Raw genomic sequence first — 22,487 nt, forward strand, 5'->3', positions numbered from 1 at the left:
GACACTTGAAATCTCTTTTACCCAGCATGCGATAGTAAGACTTTCACCACGTATGAGGAATTTTCCATTTACATCTCAGCTGTATTTTCTTTCAGTGATTAATGATGTGTGTGGGTGTCCCGTCTCAGTGGCTTGGGGAAGCCCCTTTCACACAGCTGATAAGTCTACTTCCTCTTTTAGCCCCAGCTGAGCGCCACCTCTGACTTCTCGCAGCCAGGGTCACCAGAGCTGTCAGGGGGACGCTGACCAGACCCCACTTTGCTTGTCTATCATAGTCTGTGATTTATCAGACTCCAACAGGCATGTGTGCATGTGTAAGGGTCTGTAGTCATGTGTGAATGAGATCAGTAACTTTTGATGCCTTTTAAATCAGAAACATACTTATTTGAACATGAATATTTCAGTGAATGGACACTTCAGTCAAACTTGAGATTTAAAGTGTAAGCAGCTTGGGCTTATGAATGCGTTTCTATCTGCCCTCAACTCCATGCAGGTAGTTTATTTTGAAAGACACACTATTTTTAACCCAAATACTAATACACCACTTTAAGTTTCTAAATGCCCCTCTTTCTACTCAGAATTTGTTTAGATAAGGATCTTCAAGCACATGGATATTTTTAACCTCATATGTTGAAAACCTGCAGTTAGTGTAGCAGAATCAAGTTGCCTCTCCAGAGACATACACATATACAGTATTAATGTTCAGTCGCCAGTTTTTCTGTTAGCCTCATGCTCTGTGCCTTTAACAAAATACCCATGTGTGTGGCACATAATGTATGTGATGGTAATGGTGATGTCTGAAAAACAGGTGTTTTGGAGCCTTTACTTGTGGAAAACAAGGGGTCAGGTCTGTGAGTGAAGGATCACATCTGGCATATGGATTCCACCAAGGAGAAATGAAGCATAGGCGTGTGTGTGTGTGTGTGTGAGAGAGAGTTCCTTTTGTTGTGTGAAAGACTCACTCACAGAAAGATGGGGGATCAGGAGGCTGTGGGAGTGACCCACACCCAATGACAGCCCTGTCAAACACTGTACTATTGTGTGTAAAGGGATGTACTTACAGCCTCCTGGACCAGAATCAGAGCTCCTTTTTGGGCAGGGAAATTCACTTTGAAGCCCTGTTCCCCTTACTCTCTGATCCATCCACCCCATAATGAATGAAGAGGTTGTTAAATGAGGAAAGGCAGGTGTCCACTTGTGTGTGTGTGTGCACACAAGTCTTCTGTGTTACTTGGAGATCTGTTTTTCACACGTTCTTTCTACAATAGACAAAACAAACTGGCAAATACACACCAAGTATGGCCAGAGGAGGATGTCCATTTGCTGGTGGGAATAGTAATTACACTAAAAACTATAAATAAAAATGGTCTGTCACTGAAAAAATAGGTTTTGTATTCATTACAAAATCTAAAGTTACTGAAGTGTTGTTGCCTTTTGATGTTATTTTCTACTCATAATATCCATCATGAAGTGACCTTTTAGGGAAAAATTTGAAAAATAAAGACTTTTAAAAGCTGTTCATACTGAACTGTGTGTTGTGAACTGAATAAAAATTGCTGTGGTTTAAGAATTTAAAGCTATGTTTATCTGGCCTTTTATTAATGGTACAACCCAAATACCTTGAGATATGAGAGGCAGCACTGTCCTCCAGAGTCAGCTATCTTATCTAATAATACTCCCCTTGCATGTCTTAAAAACACAAACTTGGAGTCTAGTATTGCAAACTGTGACATTGAGAGATAATATAATAAAACAGGAGCAACAAAGACAGCATGCAGGGGAAGGTGCCGGTGCATTTACTTTAACTCAAAGGGTTATTATGAAGACATGTTGCAGTTTAAATCCAAGGTTTCCTTACTATAAAATGTTGGCTTAACAACAACTTTGTTAATGTGATACAACACGTGAATGAGAGTGGCAACTTTCAGCATAACAAAAGATTGTAGTTTGATTTTTATGACCTTTCCTGACAAAATCTTTAACATCACTGTGAGTGATAGTTTGGCAGAGCTTGGAGGAGCTCTAATGGCATGAGGAGATGCTTTAGATGGGCTGGGAACTGCCAAAGGCTTCGTGGTAAGTTTCAGCTGTGATTTGTAGCTGAGATTCCCACATGACATGTGCAGGGTCAGCCTCAGAAATGGAACCATAATGGCCACAAAAGAATGAATCCCTCGTGTCACTTGTCCCCCGCCTTTCTCTCCTCAGTTTCAGATATTCCCCCAGTACTCCCTCAAATGGTGTCTGTTTTTTGCATGACTCATTTGTCTTCATATAAAGCTCTACACCCCTCTCCCCCACCCCTCCTCTCACCCTCTCCAAGTGCCAGAGAAAAAAGATCCACACGCTAGAGCTGCTGGTACTCGTGATATTAGTGGCGGTGGGGACAGGCCCTGGTTGGCTTGCCGACCAACATCGGGCCCAAATGACGCAGGCTGGGGTTCAGCGGTGAGGCAAGCAAAGGGGTGGGACTGTGGGAAATACTGAGTGGAGTATGAACATTTACCACAGCTTTGAAAGAATATGGTGGAATCAATTGAAACTAAATTAATATTCGCAGATTCTGCTTTAGTTCTGTGTTAAGTGTGCTACATGCAGGCTGAACTTCATACATTTATTTTCTCCAAAACATTTTTTAGATTACATGTGTTTTAAGATAAAAGGCAAAAGAGGAAAGTTTTGCTTTAACAGCTGACTGCATGAACAACTGCGTGCAATCTGTTTCACACCAGCAAACTACATAGTTTTAATTAGTCTTATGGGTATCATTAAGTTGTTTAAAATAGCTTATGCACCTAGGTAGAGGTTGAAGACTGATATAATGTCAGTGCTGCTTTCTCTGCTAATCACAACATTGGGGACACATGTCGGAAAATCTCTTTTAATTTGCATTACACTGTCCACATATTCATTTCTTTTTAACACATACAGTAATGAGACATATTCAAAATGGCTCTTATATCTCATGAGCCAGGATTCTCTCAGGGCAGGAGCTGGAAACAAGCTATTTTTGAATGAACTCTTTACATTACATGCAAAAATACAGGAATACAGTCAGGAAGGCCATAAAGAGAGACCTTCTATATAAAAGGACACAATTTAGAAGAGTAAATGGAGCAAAAAGAATTTAACATGGTAATGTGTGACGTTTGTCAAGTATGTAGCCATAATTATATAAAAAGAAAATGTATTATCTCTAAAAGTGTAGTCCAGGGCCTTAGAAAAAAAATACAGACAATTTGTGCTAAAAGATTCACATAAGAGTTGTGGAAAAAAAACAAAAAGGTACAAGCTCCAGATTCCTCTCCCGTGTTTAAATGTTCAGTGTCATGTAAAGAAATGATTTACACCCTGCAAAAATCAAAGCCCCAACATACCTACATATTTTTGTGCCCAGATGTATGTTTGTGCTTGTAATTGAACAGGGGCGGGTTGGAGCTTGTGTACATTTTGTTCATGTGATTTGAAAGTCCTTTGTTGCAGTAGTACTCTGCTAGAGGCAGCCATTTCCATTGTGTTGGAGCGGAGAGTCAGCACATATTATACAAGTCAGATGGTGCAGAGAAAGAACGAGAGAGAGCCAGAGAAAGCCATGGAGTGTCAGTTTTTGTATGAGACTGGACTCGCTTTGGTAGCCGAGCTCTGCCAGAGTGAACATATTTTTAAATCGATCAATATGGTTTTCATTTTCAAAGAGCCATGTAAGACTGAAGTGACTTTGCTCAGCTTTATTGGGAATTCAGCCTATTATTTATGTTTTGTTATTAGCAGTACATATTGTGCACTTCAATCTTCACCCCTGTTGGTCTTTTTCTGTACTTGCAGGTAGTTGCATAACCAGAGAAAAGACCCTGAAAAATAAACTGTTTCCATTACTTTCCATTTAAGGCAAATGTAAAGTCATCTTTGTTTTTTCTTCATGTTATGATGCAGTACAAAATAGTTTACTTTAAGTATGAATATACAGAAAACAAATTAATAAAAAAACAAAGTGCAAAATGAATTTAATAAAGAAAGAAAAAAACAAAACAGAATTTACAGACAGTGCTGTACAATGTGAAGAGATTTATTAGCTGTCTCATGGCTTTTACCTTTCTTGATTTAGCCCACCATACTCTTGTTGGAGAACTAAAATGAGGAGATTTTTTGAAACATGCAGCAGATTTTTCTTTTCAGCGTTCACCTTTGATACCAATGAGAACACACCACTTGCCAGAGGCACATGAGAATGTCATTTTAGGGACGGTGCCCCATCTTTTCCCCCTTTGGGAGAGTGGAGGGAGTTTTAAGATGATGCAGCTCTTTTCCCCTGGCTTTTTGAATAAATCACAAACCTGATATGATGATCTTACCTTCTTTCCATTTTCTCTTCTATCCTCAGCCTCTCATTTCCACTGAGTTGGCAGAAAACACACGCCAAAATCGGAGAGTTTACTGAGCAGAGTCTGATCAGTTTGATGCACAGTAGCTTACAACACACCCTGGTTTTCACACGCTCTCTGCAGGCAAAGATAATGAAGGAAGGAGTGATCCAGCAGCCAACAGGAAGATACTAAAAAGGAGAAAGAACGTACACTTAGTTCTTGCGATCACTTGCTACTTTTATCTATTTCAGCTGGAAGACAACAATCATAGCAGTGAAAGGACAGGGTGCCATCTTTGGATTATGTAAGAAAGTAGTTATGTCCTTGTTGCATTTGTCAAACAGAGACAGTACAATTTATCTATTTTAAAAACGTTATTATTGTAATATAATATACCCTCTATGTTTTTTTATTTAAATTATACTAGCTTGTCAGAGATGCTTGGGTTGGGCGACCAGATCTCCTGAGGTTCCTTTCAAAGAGGAAATACCACACTTATCCTGAATTGGGCCTTGTTACGCTTGTTTTTGTTTTCCATACCAAACTTTCATCTTTGTTACTGTTCCCTCAGACAACCTTACTGTAAAAGTTCAACCTTTTACAAGCAGTCATCAAGCATGTGTGCTATGTATTGTACTGGTTCAATTATGTTCATAATGTTAAACATTTGCTGTGGCACGAAATTCTTTTCAGAGAGGTCTGCATGTGACATAGTTTGCATTTGTTTTGTCTGTATTAGCCTGGTGTCAGGGTTCACATTCCCTTGAGTGTCTAATTGTGTGTGTCATGTTATCATGATTACAAATACACAAATAAAAGAGCATTAGCAATTATTTTTGGCTTTCTTGGAGGACTTTGGCTGGATGGCTGCAAAAGCTCAATGATATGTCCTATTTAAACCGAATTTCTCTTTGTTTTTTGTTTCCATAGGTGTTCTGTCTCTCCCGGCCCATTTCAGTCCCTACACAGAGAACCAGCAGACGCCTGTGGACAGCAGAGAGGATGCTTATGCGCAGCTGGAGCTGAGGACACTGGAACAGTCCCTGCTGGCTACCTGTGTAGGCAGCATTTCAGAACTCAGTGAGTGCACATACAGAATATTCTGTGTGATCCTGGTCATACTTTCCAATAGCAAACGGTTTCTCTGCTTTTTTAATTGAGTGAATTCCTCTGACTTGTTTGAACAGCAACAAAGAAATAACTGACAGCAAAACAGTCTTGTCAAGACAGATATTCATTCAGAGGAATTCTGTACAAATTGTTAAATTTCAGTAGTATACCGCAGAACCTGAAATAAACCGTTTGGCTCACCAAACAAGGAAACTGATTAACAAGAAAGGGGGGAAAAAAGAAGGAATTGAAAGACCACACATACAGGCATGTTTTCTATTAGCCTTTTTTCTTGGTTGCATCCATTTTTCATTTTCATTTTTCAGTATTCTTTATTGAGATGAAAAATGTATCATGTTGAAAAAATTTTTTTAAGAGAACAAATTTCAAGCATCGGCTTAATAAGGTGATGGTTAGATTGTTGGTTAGACAGAGGCAGAGTAGGGCGTGTGTGAAATGCTGGAGGGGAAAAATTCTGTGCGTGTTTGTGTGTGTGCGTCAAAGTCAGATACAGACAGCTGAGGTCAGAAGCAGCGTGCCTGTAAATGACTCTAAAATGTGATAGACACTCGCAGTATAGTTTATAAAATGACTATTTTGGTACCTGTCAGTGTGGGGGATTCCCTCCTGAGAAAGTAAACACTAATTAGGCACCTCATGGGTTTTAATTTTGAACCATATGCCATATATTAGGCATATATTTGGCCATTCTTGACCATAAGCACCTATTTTACCTTTTGTTTTAAAATATAGAAAATAAAAAAAATTATTCACAGGAAAAAAAAGAAGTAATGAAAAAAAAAACAACCACTGGCAAGTTGTGATGAAGGATAATTACTTCTTTATCACTTTCTGTCCTGCGATAAGTCTCATCATGAGCCCTATTTTGCAAACCCTGTATTGCATATTCTTCTAAAAATACACATCGGAATAGCTTATCTACACATTGTGCTCTCGAGAGTAAAGTGATAACGCCTGTGCTTGTATAATGTACAGTCAAGTTTCAGCTAATGTGGATAAGTGATGGGACTTATTTAGTGTTCTATTAATAAGATTCTAGTTGTATCTGTCCTTTTGAATTTATTTGGGTGCCATTCTGCAGATTAATCCTGTCATAAAATATGTAAAAATATGTCCAGGGGAACCAGACATTACTGTGGTTTGAATCATTTAATGGATTTCCTTGCATACTGCCAGTTTTGGATGCTGACACACATGTTGGTTGGGTAAACATAGAGAAATCTAGGCACACACCATCTTTGCTACTGTACATGTGGTCTGTTTTAACTGGAGCTTGTAATGGAGTTGGCATTGCTAAATAGCATGAATCAGGTTATTAATAAGTGACAGAAACGCACAAATAGAAAGAGATTTAAGGATGAAGTTGGAGAAGTAGTGGAGTAGAGAGGTGGTTGGTTTAGATCTGTGGAGTGTAGGGGGTCAGGGGGAGATGATGGAGAGGAAGAGAGGTGAAGACTGAGGCTGTTGGGGCAGGCAAAGGGGAGGAGAGATGGAGATTAGTGTTGGTCAAAGTAGGGATAGGTTTCCTACTCCAAATGAGCTAACACTCTGTCATTTGTTCCTCCAGCACAAGGCCACGTTCATACACTGCTGCTGTTAGTGAGGCATTAAGAAAGTACAGACAAACTCTTTCTCTCACTTTCGCTCAGTGGTCTCTTTGTGCCACATCTCTCTGGAGGGGTGAAGCCGGGCTAATCCGGGCAGGCATGGCATCCAGATTCATTCACGCCTAGAAACACACACCGACGTGTGTCCACTGATTCATGTTTACACAACAAAAACAGACTGGGTTTGGCACAGTGATCAGAGCCCAAGAGACCGAGCAGACACAGGAGCATCTGTGCTGAGCTGTTTAGTCCGGGTGGATTTTTGCACTGGACACATAAACACATGGCATGCATAAATATGATAGATAATGGATAGCACGTGGTATTGGATATTCAGCTAAATGTCTAAAATTGTTGGAAATGTTGTTTAAATAATGTGATTGATCTGAAAGTGTCTTTATTTTAGGGTTTCATATTCAAATAGTCTTCCATCAGCTCTGGCAGACTCAGATAAAAGATATGACAGTCAGGTTAACCAAGGGAAATGTTTAAAAGCAAGATTGCAAAAGCCCATAATAAAATGACTTTTTCCTAAAGCCTACAAGGCCAATGCAAGTCTGCATAAAAATATGTTTGCATTGAACTAACATATTGGGCAATATCTTGCAAATATCTTATTCTTTGAATTCATCTTGCTTTATTAACTTTTACTTTTCATCCATATGTGTTTATAAAAGCATCCATTCCACAATTTATTGACCTCACGACTTCCACAAGAAATCCAAAATAATTTGTAATCTAAGAATGGAGTATTTCATATCCCTCTGACCCCTGGAGCTTAGTTTTGTTTCAGGGCACAATATAAGCTGGAAGTTCTACATCTTGTGCAGGAATTCCAGAGAGACCTCCTGGAGGGACATTTGGTGGTGGTTAGCACAAAGGAGGCCCGTCAGCTTTAAGTGGGGTCTGTTTTGGGAGAGCTACCCCAATCCTACCCCCCTTGAAGTACCCCAAACCTCTTAATTTTGATACAGACACACCCACATTGTTTAGCTCTTCAGGTTTGGCCTCTGCACACTGTCCCATCTGCAGTGATTTGGTTAGATATTAGCCCAGTGGTAATTGTGCTAAAAGACCATTACATCCCAAGCTCAGAGTGGATACTACACCTTTCTGCTGCTTCTCTGCCCTCAAGCTGTGTTGACAAAGATGGTCTCTCACCTAGATCTACGAGCCTTTGTCCTAGCAGCCTTGTGCCCTCTTTTTCTGTGCTCTGCGTTTCTGTTTGTGTGCATGATTTTACGACAGTAATCTAAATTAGCCTTTCCTGAACTGCTTGTGGTTTTCCACCAAGTTCATATTATGGATCAATGACTCCTCTGATAAGCTGCATGTTTTATGCTTTTCTCATAAAAGTTTTTGTGCAAATGGTAGATTAGATAAGGTTAAAGCAAAAAACACTAAAGCATTCATATAAAACTGAGCTTGATTTTATCTTGTTACTGATACACACTTTTTCCAGGCTAAGTGCAGTGATTGAATTGTGCCAGTACATAAACAGTTGAACAGTTCATTAGAGCCTGTGATCATGTCTGTTTGTCCTTCAACTCTTTCAATTATTAAAATGAATGGTCGTTTTAGGTTGGCCATCTTGGCTTTGCTCACTGATAATGATACTGCTAATGGCAGATACCCCTGGAGACATGGAGTAAAGCACAAGAGGAAAGTGGTTAAGAAAAAAAGGAAATCCGGTTTGACTGGCAGCCCACAGGGTTTATTCTGAACAACGCAGCACTCCAATTATTGTTCTTTTTTCTTTTTTTTTCTTAATCTGCAACGTGACATTTGGCTCACATAAGACTTCACTGATATTTTTAGCACAGGTACAGTATTACAGTATTAAGAAAATGGGATGAATAAGCCTTATGTCTTTAATTAGGGCAAACATTTTCTCAACCGTCTAACTTTCCCATACTTCCTTTGTTCCAGGTGACTTAGTGTCCCGTGCCATGCACCACATGCAGCGCCTCAGCTCAGTGCGTCCAGGGCTGAGTCCAGCCCGCCACGCCCGTCCCCAGCAGCCCGTGTCTTGGTCGCCTGACGCCCTCCACACCCTTTACTACTTCCTGCGCTGCCCACAAATGGAGTCCATGGAGAATCCCAACTTGGATCCCCCACGCATGGCTCTCAGCAGAGAGAGGTAGGAGTCATGGATGACTCGATACAACCATTTTACATGTTCTCTGTAAGTGTGTAGCAGGAAGGGAAATTCCACATTTAAACTTGGACAGTGAACTTTAGAAGGTTTTTGGATCCAAGATACATTTTATCATATTTCTGTTTGTATTTTAATTCAATTTGTACTTTTTTTGTCTTCCTGCTTTCATCTGGGATTAAAGAGGAGTTTATTTGGTTCATGATTTGGTTAATATAAATGTAAATGTAATGGTTGTTAATGGTCTACAGGTTAATTACAAGCAAACAAAAGCTTTCAGGTGTTAAAGTTAGTCTGATTGAAGGCTAAGAGCACCTTAGGGTGAAATCAGGCAGAAGACTGATTGTCTGAGGGAACTTGAGAGGCACAAATAGTCTGTAATTCTGTTCAGGTCTCCTCAAATCTTCCTTGAGTTGTCTTTGTTGAACAATTATGGCAATTTCAGTGTCTTGAGAGAAGCAGTGAAAAATATTTGCACAGTCCAGATGTTACAGAACATATCAGTTATGTTTTAATCAAATGCTCTGCCTTTATCTGTATAGCTGCTGATTATGACAACATTTGATTAATCTTTGGCTTTAAAAATGTCCAAGGAATTATGAGTCATAATGTTTGATTACCACAGAAATCAGGGAGTTGCACTGTAGATAAGTGTAACTGTGCATGGGTATATCTTTTCTTTCATAATTAACAGATAAAACCTGTGAAAACTTTTTTTTTTTTACCCTAAGCACTCACAGGAGTCTCTCTAGTTCAGTAATAGCGATATTCAACAGTTCAGCTAAATGTTGGAGATTATGTACCTTAAGTAGAGCTTATTACCCATAATTGTGAGTCTGTGTCTTAGACAAGTACTTGCAGTCTGCTCGCACATCTGTGTTTTTGTGTCAGAAAAAAACAGACTTTAATGTGCGTCTGTGCCACGGTGCAGCTACATGTTAAAAAGTGGCTTTGGAAAGTGCTCTCAAATGCCAAAAGATTAATTGCATTTTTGAACTTATGTACGGTATATGCACTTGGTGCAACTGTCATTGAAGTGAGAATAGCTATGTTTCGTCCTTCAATTATTCTTTTAACTTATTCAAAACCCCATTTTTATTGCTGTTTAGGTATGACAGCTTTCCAAAGTTACATTAAAATGTTTGCATTGAAATCAGCCATATCCTCATCCTGTCTTACAAGTAGTGTATGTGCAAGGCCTGCTGGCTCTGATACATTTAATAATGAACGGACTCAGTGAGTGAACAAAGGTGGACTTCTTATAGCATCAAAGAGGACACAACAGCAAATACTCCCCCATCCTTTTCCCTATTATAGCTTTTTCTTCTATGTCCTCAGATGTTTTTAATAATGGATGTATATCAGCTTGGTTTATGTGTGCAGGATGAAACAGTTATCCTCTGCTTATACTTTATGCTTTAGAGGCTCTTCAACATTCTCCCTGTGACTAGTTTGCGTTTCTCTTTCTCTGTGAATGTTAGCATACAGAGCCAACTCAGGTGGTAGGTTTGAGCACTGCAAACCTGGTAGTGATTACAATGTGAGAGCCTGGTATTAATACAGAGTTTTCTCCTTCAGTGGGCCTCTCCATCTTTCCGACCCACCCTCTATTGAAAGCTTTATAAAATCTTGGTGGAAACCCAAAACCACCAAATCTGTGTGGCCCACATCATCAAACAATATAGCGAGCCTGCTGAGAGCCTTGTTGCAGAATCCTTTTTACTACACAAGATGACCCTTTTTGATCCTTTAAATCTGGTCCTTAGCTGCAAGTGATGATTGTGTACTAGATGCCATATAATGGGAGGACAGGCACTGGTGCCTGTAAATCTGCTTCTTTTGTTAATAAATACAAAGTTTTTTATTTAGGCTAAAAATGATCTAACAGACTTTTCAATGGTCATATCACTAAGAATAAGCACCCCATCATCCCAACCCCCAAATGTTTCCTTTGAAGGGTAGAAGGGAGAACTAATGGATAGATGTGTTACTGATAAGAAGCAACCAGTAGAGCTTACATCCAACCACAAATACATCAGATTTGATTACATCTCCTGTTCTGTAGCACATATACGTGTAATCTAACTCTAGATCAGTGGTTAACCTTGACCCTTTGCAAACCATGATGGGATCTGCTTTAAGACCTCATTGAGGTTTCTCACCATGTAAACTCAAACATTCTGGCTTCAGGTTATAGGGCATACCGGATATATGAGGCAAGTTAGGCATGTGTGATTTTTTTTTCCTCTTAAGAAGGAAAGCCTTTGCTTTTCATGTTGAACAGTTCAGAATTCAAACACACCTGACCATGATTTGAGTTGACTGTCATTTTATGACCTGCCAGGTGGTGGTAAGCAAAGCACCATGAATCAGAGCAAACATTTATATGTGCATGTGTGCCATGGTTTGTGTATGTAGGTCTGTGTGTGTGCCTGCAACCTGCTGTTTTCAGTGTGTAGCCCTTTGCTAGTCAGGTCAATAGGCTAGCCATAGGCGCTATCTAGTTTCAGTGTTAACAGGCATCAAGGCTTTGATGTTGCACTGAGTTTCTGAAAAAGCTGAAGTTTATGTTTCAGGCTGAGGGGCATAACCCAGACACCGGGGTCATATTGGGGGGTCTGTGGGGGGAGCAGTTTAGATAATGAGAGAGGGAGATCATGAGAGAGAGATTTTTGTGACAGAAGACAAGCTGCATCTGTCTGCAGGTCTTAGCCACTGACATGTAAATAGACATTATCGCAGTTGATTTGTAAAGTAGCACATTTTTACCTAAATCCTCACACACTGCACACACACACATACATCAGCAGAAAGTATTAAAGACTAATGGGTACAATAAGATAAGCTTAAGAAAGTATTTAATGTGGAAGGAACCACATCAGTCCTTAAAAGCAAAACTCTCCCACTTTAAAGATTTTCTTTATTTGCTTCACAGCGGCAGACCATGGAAGGGGAGAGAATATTTTTCTGATGGATCAACTTCATATTAAAGACTAAAAGTTGGATATGGCTAATTGGAGCTGGTGTGGTTCTGGATTTGTGCCTGTGTTGTGCGTTTGCCTGGAAGCAAGCCCACAGTAAAGTAGCAGGGTGTAAGACTTGTGGCATTCAGGAAGACAAAGACACGTGCACAAATGAATGAACACACACACAAGCAAAGCCTGATTTGTGTTGAGTAGAGGTCATTAAGAGAGGAATAAACACAGATTCTCAAGCCAACCAAGCTTCCTCTCTTCAGAAACACTACTTTCTTATCTCTCTATGCCTGCAGCACTATCCACAAACTGCCACCCAACCCCCTTCCTCATCTTGACATACCCCACCTGCCTCCTAGTCGTTTCTCAAACACTTAAACCTTCATTATATGCACCCATCAGCCACACTTAACTATCCCCTCCTCCTAAAGCTCATCAACCCCAAGTCTGCTTGTTAAATGTTACGCCTGGCTGACAGCAGGACCCCTCCTCCTGACTGATCAGCAACTGATAAAACACAGAAGCCACATCTGACAGAATAGCTAAAAGACTTTAGAGAGTTGACATCAGAGTGCAAGTACCTAAATGTATTTTCAAGGCCTTTTATGTTTCATGAAAAAAATAATTTAAGGTCAACTAATGAGAGAAAAAGGTTTTATTCATCATTATATTCATTTAAAATATATACAGTGTGTTGTTAAATGAAATGAGTGTTGTTGTACAGAAGGAGCTTTTCTAAAGTAAAATACAAGGCACTGCAGGGGGATTAGTACTCATTAACAGCAACCACAATCCCACGTAGCAACCGTATGTGCTTATAGTCTGCCTGTGCTTTTGAGTCCATCTGTATTCGCGTTATACATTCAAGTCTTTGCAGAAAAGAAGTAAAGCCACTAATAGGAATAACATCACAGCAGGAGAAAGGTAGCTTAAGAAGGAGACACTGTTCAAACAATCATTAACACACTGTAACTGAGGCTTCACAGCATCAAAAGCAAACAGCAATCCCATTGACACTGATGTGTTATTGTTCACAGGCACATTCTATGCACATAAGGTGAAGACAAGCTGGGAATAATACCAGATAACTGGCTAGACGTGACATTGCTAATAGCCACATCACCAGTGGTTTCTAAAAGGATTTAGATAAAGGAGGAAGACGATGAATAAAAGTGAAAAAACAAGTGTTAAAATAATCCATATGATTTTCAGAATACTACGTTCACAATTACCGCAGCTTATTCTGGTTGCTTCTTCTGGATAAATGACTTTTTTTCTTGTGGCTTCAGGCTTAGGATAAGTTTGTCTGTCATTTGTAGTTTTAACATTTCATCACGTCTTTAGCTTAAGTTGGTTCTCGTTGGTTTTCTAAGCCATTTGTTTCAATGCCAGCATACTGCTCTGCATGAGAGCTGAAGAGATCATTATCAGTGCTTATTGTATCAAGATTATGAACAGAGGTTCAATGATTTCACTTTTTCTTTACAGGCCATTCCTGTTGCTACCACCTCTGATGGAGTGGATGAGGGTGGCCATTGTTCATGCTGAGCATCGCAAGAGTCTACTGGTGGACAGTGATGATGTCAGACAAACGGCAAGACTTCTCCTTCCAGGACTGGACTGTGAGCCAAGACAGCTGAAGTAAATGAGAACACACATACATGTGCTGGGTCCATCGTGCTTGAAATACAGTATTAAATCTGAACCTACATTACTTCAGATGATTGCTGATGATAATTTACTTTGGGACTTCATATGCAATCTTTGGCCCATTCACTGGGGGCTTGGTCTTTATGATTCAGCATGTTCTCTCTTTAATAAAAACAACTACTACCTCACACATAATGGTCTTTGAACATCCTAACAATACAAGGTGTACATGTACATTGTAATGTATGGTGTGCAAGCGCCACAATTAATGTTTTCTTAAAACAGACTGAGCAGATCAAATCTGATAATTTACTCTTTTGCAGGCCTGAGTGCTGCTTTAGCTCCTTCAAGCGTCTGGACTCCAAAGCTGCCACAGATAAATTCCACCTAGACTTGGGTTTTCGGATGCTCAACTGTGGTCGCACAGACCTCATTGGCCAAGCCATTGATTTGCTTGGGCCAGACGGGGTCAACAGCATGGACGACCAGGTACTAAATCCGTTGTACATGTTGAGCAGACATACTGAAAGGTACAAGGTCACATTGTGGCAACAGCATCCCTTTTCAGGCAAAAAAGCAGGTGCTCATAAAAATGAATAAATTTATTATGTATTAAGCGTTTATGGTTAAGTTTAGGATAAGTTTTCAGATAATTGGGCAGCTGCAACTCAAGAATTAAAGCTGATTGCCCAATAATTGCCTCAGACTTCCTCTTGAGGGCAGTTTCCTCGGCTTCTCTGCTGCAGCTGGAGTGCGTTTGTGAATTTGTGTGAATGGGAGCAAATCATTGTTAAAAGCTTTACAGTACCTAGTTACGGTTAAAAAACTCTATACATGTGCAATCCACTAAAAATTCAGTGTTACAGTGCTTGTAGGGATAGAAACACAGCTGTGTGAATTATGATTTTTCAAATCTTCATATTTCTATTCTCGCTCTAACCTGTATTTACTGCACTCTGTCATCCAGGGTATGACCCCCCTGATGTATGCCTGTGCAGCTGGAGACGAGGCCCTTGTTCAGATGTTGATTGATGCTGGGGCCAACCTTGACATTGCGGTAAATATAAAATACACACACACACACATTTTTGTCAACAGGGGACACATTCATTCATATTATAGAATCTAAAATCACATTGGCTGTTATGAATATTATGATTTCTTGGTGTTGCCTAGAGAATATTCTTTTGGTGTGCACGACTCATTTGTCCCGTCTTGACAGGTTCCACCATGCTCCCCCAAGCACCCTTCTGTGCATCCGGATAGTCGACACTGGGCAGCCCTCACTTTTGCCGTGTTGCACGGACACATCTCCGTAGTGCAGGTTGGAAACACACACATATAGTAGCTGCCACCACATCATCTACTGAATGAGCTCTTGTTTCGACACGCCTGTGCAGCTATGCACTTTTTCCTCAAGGGAAAACACTGCGTTGTAAATGGAAAAACTGAATAAATGATCTTGTGTTTAATGTGAATGTGATGTTATAAAAGGTGGATTGACAAATGTGAGGTCAAAGGTCAAGCCATAAAGGAGTTACAGGATGTCAGACATTGCTCAGTATAACAGATGTGGTGTTTCTCTGCAGCTTCTGTTGGATGCAGGGGCCAATGTGGAGGGGGCAGCCGTCCGTAACGGACAGGAGAGCACAGCAGACACTCCGCTGCAGCTGGCTTCAGCAGCAGGTGGGCAAATGCTCACACATTGTGGCACAAGGCACAGCTGATGTTAGAGTGCAGTCAAACTTGCTGTTTGTGTGTATTTTGATTAGATTCATTGCTGGTAAATGACTACTCTCTACTAAATTATAGAGGTGCAACAATTGTAGGAGGGTTAAGCTAAGAAAAAAAAGAGCGCAAGAGAGCTGCAGTTGCGGCTTTCTACAAAACAACTCATAATAACTCTCACACTTACTTGTAACCAATACTATAATGTGCTAGTTTTCCTGAAGACCACCAAGCTGTGAAGGGGTAAGAGTAATGAGGAAATGAGAGAGTAAATGAAGGTGTGGTGACAAAAGAGAAGTGCCGCCTGCAGTTGTGTAGTAAGCATTCCTGTGTGGGATCATCTGAAAGCATTGCTCTAGTAAAAGAGTAACAGTACCAAGCATTAATAATGTGATTAATTCTAAAATAACACCAGTGAAAACAACAATGAAAGCTGCTCAACATACTGTAACTGAAAATACTGAGCACCCTCTACATAACATAGTGATCAAACAACAAAGTGTGTACAGTCAGAGGCTTCTTCAGCTCTGCTGAAAGAAAGAACAGTGGAAGAGATCATTTCTGCCCCCAGTAATAACTCAACACAATGGCTAATGACTTACAAATGTCAACACTTGTGTGGATGATGAATGGCAAGTAGTGTGGATATTTATGGTTTATGTTAGTAAATTGTTGCATTGCAATTGCTGCATTGTCACATTATTAAGTATTTATGTGCTTCCCAGGCAACTATGAGATGGTGAGTTTGCTCCTTGCACGTGGTGCAGACCCCTTATCAAAGACTCACGATGGAAATGCCCTCACGTCATCCCTTTATGAAGACATGAACTGCTTCAGTCATGCTGCTGCACATGGACACAGGTGTGTATCCCTCAGTCTGACATGAAAAGCTCTGTGCATGTGTTGACAACGGATTTTAGAGGAAAAATTATTGCCCTTACTAAAGAGTTTCAGGGGGAAAAAAACACTTTTGTGACTTTAAATTGACACTTTGAGGGGAGATGAATCTCTTTCACTGAGATGAAATAGAAAATCTCAAAAGTATCATTGTTTGAAAAGTGAGTTCCGATTCTTATTCTGTTCAGAGTCCATTTGTTTCAGAAGACCAACTGGTATTGTAAGTTTTCCACCTGTTTGCTGTGCTGTTAACAGACACTGTAGACTCAACACTTCACATTCCACACTGAGGGTGATGGATTAAGTAATCAGAGAGGAGATTACAAGGTCACAGACACCGAAGCATGTGTTGGTGTTTGGGTATATATCTGTGATTCCATGCTTTCTGTTTCCTTCTTTGTCTGACCTCTTTCTTCCCCACTTTTTCTCTCCATTTATCTTGTCAGAAATGTGCTGAGAAAGCTACTGACTCAGCCACAGCAAATCAAAGAGGATGTCCTGTCTCTTGAGGAGATCTTAGCTGAGGGGGTGGAAGATGAGGTTGCCGGGATCTGCCCTTTCCTCCCTCTGTCCCCTCTGCCAACCCCTTCCAACGGCACTGCTGCCCTGCCAGAGGTGGGAATACCGAAACTCTGCAAAGCCAGGATGAAGGCTCTGCAAGAAGCCAGCTACTACAGCACTGAGCATGGCTACCTTGACGTCACAATGGAGCTTCGTGCTATGGGTATCTTTTTTAGTTGACAAAACAAGGATGTGCCTCCTTTTTTTAATTGTCCAAGAACAAAATATCATACCCTCTCTATGTACAGGTGTACCGTGGAAACTACATGTATGGCTTGAATCTCTTCGCTGTGCCCAGCAGCAGTCCAGGGCAGGGGTCACCCTCTGCCTCCTCAGAGAGTTCACCACAATCCGAGAGGAGGACTACTGTGAGGAACTGGTGACTACAGGCCTGCCCCTTATGTTCAACATCTTACGAACCACCAAGGTACCATCAAACACAAGCTGGACTGCCTTTTCTTTTTTTTCCAGTTTTGATCTGTGATATAATACATTCCTCTATTTTTCCTGTAGAACGATGCCATTATACAGCAGCTGGCAGCTATTTTTAGTCACTGTTTTGGTTCAGCCCCCCTTCCAGCCGTCCCTGAGATGAAGGCATCTCTTTCAGCACAGTTGGGTAAGGAAGCTATGTTTCCAAGATGCATGAGTAGCTATAGCTCATAAATGTGCAACTATTTAGTGTTTGAACTGTCCTACAATGCAGTACAGTCATCACAGTTTCATGAAATCCAATGTGATTATTTATCATTTTTATTTATTTTTTCAATTGTTTAAACAAATGCTCCAAATCCCACAGCCTACAATTTAGTTTAATATCACGCAATATTGATACAAGTACAGGAGCTTGTGGGAGAGGGAACTTTTGGGCTGTATTTAAGTTAACCTAATAGCCATTTGTTTACATTGTCTTAACATTACAAGTAAAACTAACATTGTGCTGGTCTCCATTTCAACAGACCCGCACTTTCTAAATAACCGAGAGATGTCAGATGTGACTTTTCAGTTGGAGGGGAAACCATTCTACGGACACAAAGTCCTTCTGATTACTGCTTCTGATAGGTACGTGCACACAGATAATTCACACTAATCTCTTTCGTGATATTCAAAAAGGAATTACCCAGAAAGATTTGACAAATATATTTGTTTTGCTACAGATTCAAATCTCTGCTGGCATCGACTGGATCAGATGGTAGCCCGAACAAGGAGATCGAGATCACTGATGTCAAGTACAACATTTTCCAGGTAAAAAATGTATTCCACATACAAGAAAAAAACACCTTAATTATGTCGATCAACTATTTTAGTGACTAAGTCAGACTTTTGACCTCTCTGCAGATGATGATGTCATACTTGTATTGTGGAGGGACCGAGTCACTGAAAACTAATGTGCCTGACTTGTTGGAGGTGAGAATAGAAAAGTTTGTGCTCTAGAGCTGTAGAGTATTAGGAAAACATGCAAGAATACTGCGACAATGATATGAATTTTGCAATTTACTATAAACAAATACTCAAACAAATTTTCTATTGTACAAAAGCTCAGGTGTATTGATGAGGGTTGTAATTTACTTCTGCACCTGTGCATGATGGTTAGTTGTAGAACATGTACAGAAACGGAACTTCCTGTAAGTGAAATGCAGCCCTCATTGAAACATTTGTGCATGTCCTACTATTTGAACTCAGACTGTCTATAGCCTTTTATTTATTGCAATCCACAGAATTCTTTGTGAAATTGATATCGCACATGTTGTGGTGTGTTCACTTTTAATGAATGAGAGTAAATCCTATAAAATACTATAGATTCAATGTAGCTTATTGGATAAGTAGATGTGATGGCATTAAACCATCTACTCTCCTTTCAGGAAAGTATTCTGCCTTCAGCCAAATTTTCAACTAATTTCAGTTGAAGTAGAGAAAGTAGAGGAATGTTGAATTACCAAAAAGAACTCAAGGTTATTTAGAATACAGAAAAATGTGAAATGGCAATTGCACTGTGAAACAGCAGTGTCGTTACTGCTTTCACTAAAATCACAAGAACACGTTTAATACTACAAAAGTACGCAAAAAGTTTGGTGCAAACAGTAAATACAAAATGGAAAGGTTTTTACTTTCTTTGTGTAACATTTTCAGTTCTGTCTGTTAAGTTTAACACTCGGGTAACCCAGCAACAGCCTGATTTAAGACGATGTGAGTTTATGATATTTGAGTTCACAGTCTCACACATATTACTCACATATGGCTGTGACTCAAAGGGTAGAAACAGTGTTCATAAACTAAACAACTCCCTGTCTGGCCGAGCCTCAGCACATGCATAAATACGTTTTTTTTGTGCAATCTACTCTTCTAAGTGAGATCAGAGGGGTTTTTGAATATTTACAAAGCTGGTGCGCATGAATATATGCTTCCTTTTAAATGTTTTTTTTTTTAAGGATAACTCAGTTATTGATTACATAAACATGAAAATACCATCAACAGGAATCTACAGAGTATGCCTGCACATAAGTATGCATAACAGTTTTTTGCTGTTTTCTTTAAATCTCCCCCCACCCTCAGCTGTTGTCTGCTGCCAGTCTGTTCCAGCTGGGGGCACTACAAAGACACTGTGAACTCATCTGCTCTCAGCACATAAACTTGGACAATGCAGTCAGCATCTACAAGACAGCCAAGGTAACACATACACCGATAAGGACTACGTTGTACTCTTGTGAGCACTTATGTTAAGTTAATGGTTTTCTTTGTTGTTGTATTTTTTAAATCTATATTTTTCACACAGCTAAAACATGAACATGTAACTGTGCTTTCCTTGAAACAGGCACATGGTTCAGTGGAGCTGTGCTCATTCTGTGAAAGTTACTTCTTGAAGCAGATGCCCGCACTGATAGAGAAAGAGGGCTTCAGGAGCTTGTTGTTGGGACCACCTGGAGCCCGACAAGGGAACAACTCCTCTTCCCCACTGGCTCACAGTCGGGGTGACTCACCTCTGGAGGAGCTGGAGGCTATCCTGGCTCAGCGCCTGCGCTCTCTCTACGTCTCATCTCGAGTCTGAGGACATTTCAGATGCTGATGAAGAATCAGATCTTTAAGATCTGTCTAACTGGTCTAAATACATTTGTTGTCGTAGTGACATCTGATTCCCTGTCTGTTAAGGAGCAACTTCTGCAGTTCTTTGAGACAGAGGTACAGATCAGCGAGTGGCCCTGGGAGCAGTTTACTCTGTGGATAATTCAGTGTTTCATACTTTGTGCCAAGAACTTGATGGTCATAGTTATTGTGATGAAAAGCATGTTTACGAAGAAGAAAATTCAATAATGTGATATTCTATTCTCCAAAGCTTTGAAAGCTTGATTGAAGAATGAACAAATTGATGCAATGAGTGGCAACTCTGAATTATGAAACACTGCTGCCATCTACTGGACAAAACTGGTAAACAGCTCATGGCCTCAGAAGATTAGCACACCTGTCTGGTGAGCAGCAGCACCTGTCTGGTTTTGACTGACGTTTTAAAGTTGACTGAAGGATCTATTCTATACACAAAGAAGGACCTAATCAAAATAGTAATGCAGATTGGGAGGCAGTGGGTAGCCTCTGTGCCTCCTGCAGTGATGTAAACATTGAACTAACAAATGTACTATTTTTATGTAACTGTATGTTGTTTCTCTTTTTTTTTTTTTCCAAGTATGACCAGAGCGACACACTATTTGCAAAGTGGGATGGACATTTTCTATTTAACGAGAAAAAAAAGATGTGAGAGTATTTAATGGGGTGTTCCCTTTTTATTGTTTTTTTTTTATTATTTTTTAATCCAAGCTAATTATTAATATTATTATTTTAAAATGCTTCGGTTGTTTGTCCAGGTACACTAACAGTTTATTAAGCTCATATATCCTGAGGTTTATTGTAACTAGATCCCAACGTGGGATTTGGACTAGTCTGTTTTAATGCTGAATACTAAAATAAACCTGGTAAACAAACCCTGTAATATTTCCACATACAAGCGATCCCAAACAGTTTAGTGGCTTTTTCTTTATGTGGAGTGGCGTGTACTCACCTGAGACTGGGAACACATCAGACTTCCAAATGCACAACCTAAAAAACGGATGCAATTACATAGGCTAAAATGAGCTATTAAAATGTGTTCTGAAAACAGTTGCAAAAAAGGTTAAGTAATGGGGAGAAAAATTTACAAAATCCTTGTACCAACTGATACTTTCGTACTTAGACTATTTTTTTAAACTAATTTCTTTAAGGGCTCCACTTACCCATACATGTGCTGGTATGAATAAGGAAAACAAAGACACCATAACTGAATGAGTTTATTTGTTTCAGCACTGAAGATGCTCACAGTTATGTTATATGGGGATTACATCAGTAAGTTTTGTTCCTGCTCTGTCAAGAGACCCTTCTGGGCCTATATTCATTGGATGTCCTTAGTGCTGCTAGCTTCCCATTGTAGAAAACAGAAAGGAGGGTGAACATCAGGTATTGCTTTGTGTTTGTAGTACTGGTATTCCCTCCCTGTGCCTCCTCTACCAGCGGGTAAAGAAAGCTCAGAACTCTGAGCCTCCCAGAGAGGTACAGAGTAAAGGAAGCATTGTTTAAAAATTTGTGCACAAGATAAGCAGGAGGAGGAAGGAGAAAATAAAATCAGCAGTACTAAGGGGACCATTAAAAAAAAAGGTTAGAAATAAAGCAAAAGGAGTGAAAGTAAGAGAAGAGAGAAGGGAATTTAAAACTTTAAAAGGTAGTTTTGTGAAGAGAGAATTAATGAAAGCTGAGAGAAGGAGTGGAGTTTGGCATGAACATTAACACTAAAGCCATGCAAAGAAAAGCTCATGTTTGACATGCACACAGCAATACAAGCTAAAAGCGTTGAGCAGGAATCCCCAGCATGGTTGAGAAGACAATCAACCCCCCACAACTTGTCTGTCTATTTACAAAGAGAAGAAGCAGATTGGGATCTGTGCTGTCCTTCTTCTCAGGCCTGGCCAATACGCACAATAATATGAAACTGACAAATATCAATAGAAGAGCATAATCCCTCTCCAAAAAGAGGCTAATTCTACATTCTTAAATGACTGGTAAATATTTTTTTCTTTTTCCAGAGTTCCAACAAGTTCTCTTTCCCTCTTCAGCGAGGTCTGGGAATAGAGTTTGAGTTGTCAAAGTTCAGAACAAAGCAAAAGAAAAGAAAGATTGTTCTTTTTTCTTCCAATGTTGTCCCATTTACGAACACACAAGAGGGTAATAAATAACATTCAACTGACCTAACAGCTTTTTTCATATAAATAGCCAAGTTATAATAAATTAGGAAATCAAACTGTAAGATGAACAAACATGAATAAATAAGAACAACAATACAAAAAATATCCACAATCGCATTTATCACATCTTTTTTTTCTTTTTTTGTTCCTCTACTCCT

General features: G+C 39.8%; 1 protein-coding gene across 1 annotated transcript in view; it reads left to right on the forward strand.

The window, feature by feature from the left end:
• Nucleotides 1–21,038, forward strand: part of abtb2b (ankyrin repeat and BTB (POZ) domain containing 2b) — a 39,440-nt gene extending 18,402 nt beyond the window's left edge. The window contains exons 2-17 of the mRNA XM_072385495.1: nucleotides 5,295–5,444; nucleotides 9,032–9,242; nucleotides 13,721–13,873; nucleotides 14,206–14,371; nucleotides 14,850–14,939; nucleotides 15,105–15,206; nucleotides 15,472–15,568; nucleotides 16,336–16,471; nucleotides 16,954–17,231; nucleotides 17,317–17,495; nucleotides 17,582–17,687; nucleotides 18,028–18,130; nucleotides 18,226–18,313; nucleotides 18,407–18,475; nucleotides 19,622–19,735; nucleotides 19,881–21,038. Of these exons, the coding sequence (XP_072241596.1) occupies nucleotides 5,295–5,444; nucleotides 9,032–9,242; nucleotides 13,721–13,873; nucleotides 14,206–14,371; nucleotides 14,850–14,939; nucleotides 15,105–15,206; nucleotides 15,472–15,568; nucleotides 16,336–16,471; nucleotides 16,954–17,231; nucleotides 17,317–17,495; nucleotides 17,582–17,687; nucleotides 18,028–18,130; nucleotides 18,226–18,313; nucleotides 18,407–18,475; nucleotides 19,622–19,735; nucleotides 19,881–20,114 (2,276 nt within the window). The 3' untranslated portion in view covers nucleotides 20,115–21,038. The remainder of the gene's footprint in view (nucleotides 1–5,294; nucleotides 5,445–9,031; nucleotides 9,243–13,720; nucleotides 13,874–14,205; nucleotides 14,372–14,849; nucleotides 14,940–15,104; nucleotides 15,207–15,471; nucleotides 15,569–16,335; nucleotides 16,472–16,953; nucleotides 17,232–17,316; nucleotides 17,496–17,581; nucleotides 17,688–18,027; nucleotides 18,131–18,225; nucleotides 18,314–18,406; nucleotides 18,476–19,621; nucleotides 19,736–19,880) is intronic.
• The last annotated feature ends 1,449 nt before the right edge of the window (nucleotides 21,039–22,487 follow it).

Source organism: Leuresthes tenuis, unplaced genomic scaffold, assembly GCF_036924035.1.
Source record: "Leuresthes tenuis unplaced genomic scaffold, fLeuTen1.0.hap1 SCAF_5, whole genome shotgun sequence".
In the NCBI taxonomy this organism is placed as follows: Eukaryota; Metazoa; Chordata; class Actinopteri; order Atheriniformes; family Atherinopsidae; genus Leuresthes; species Leuresthes tenuis.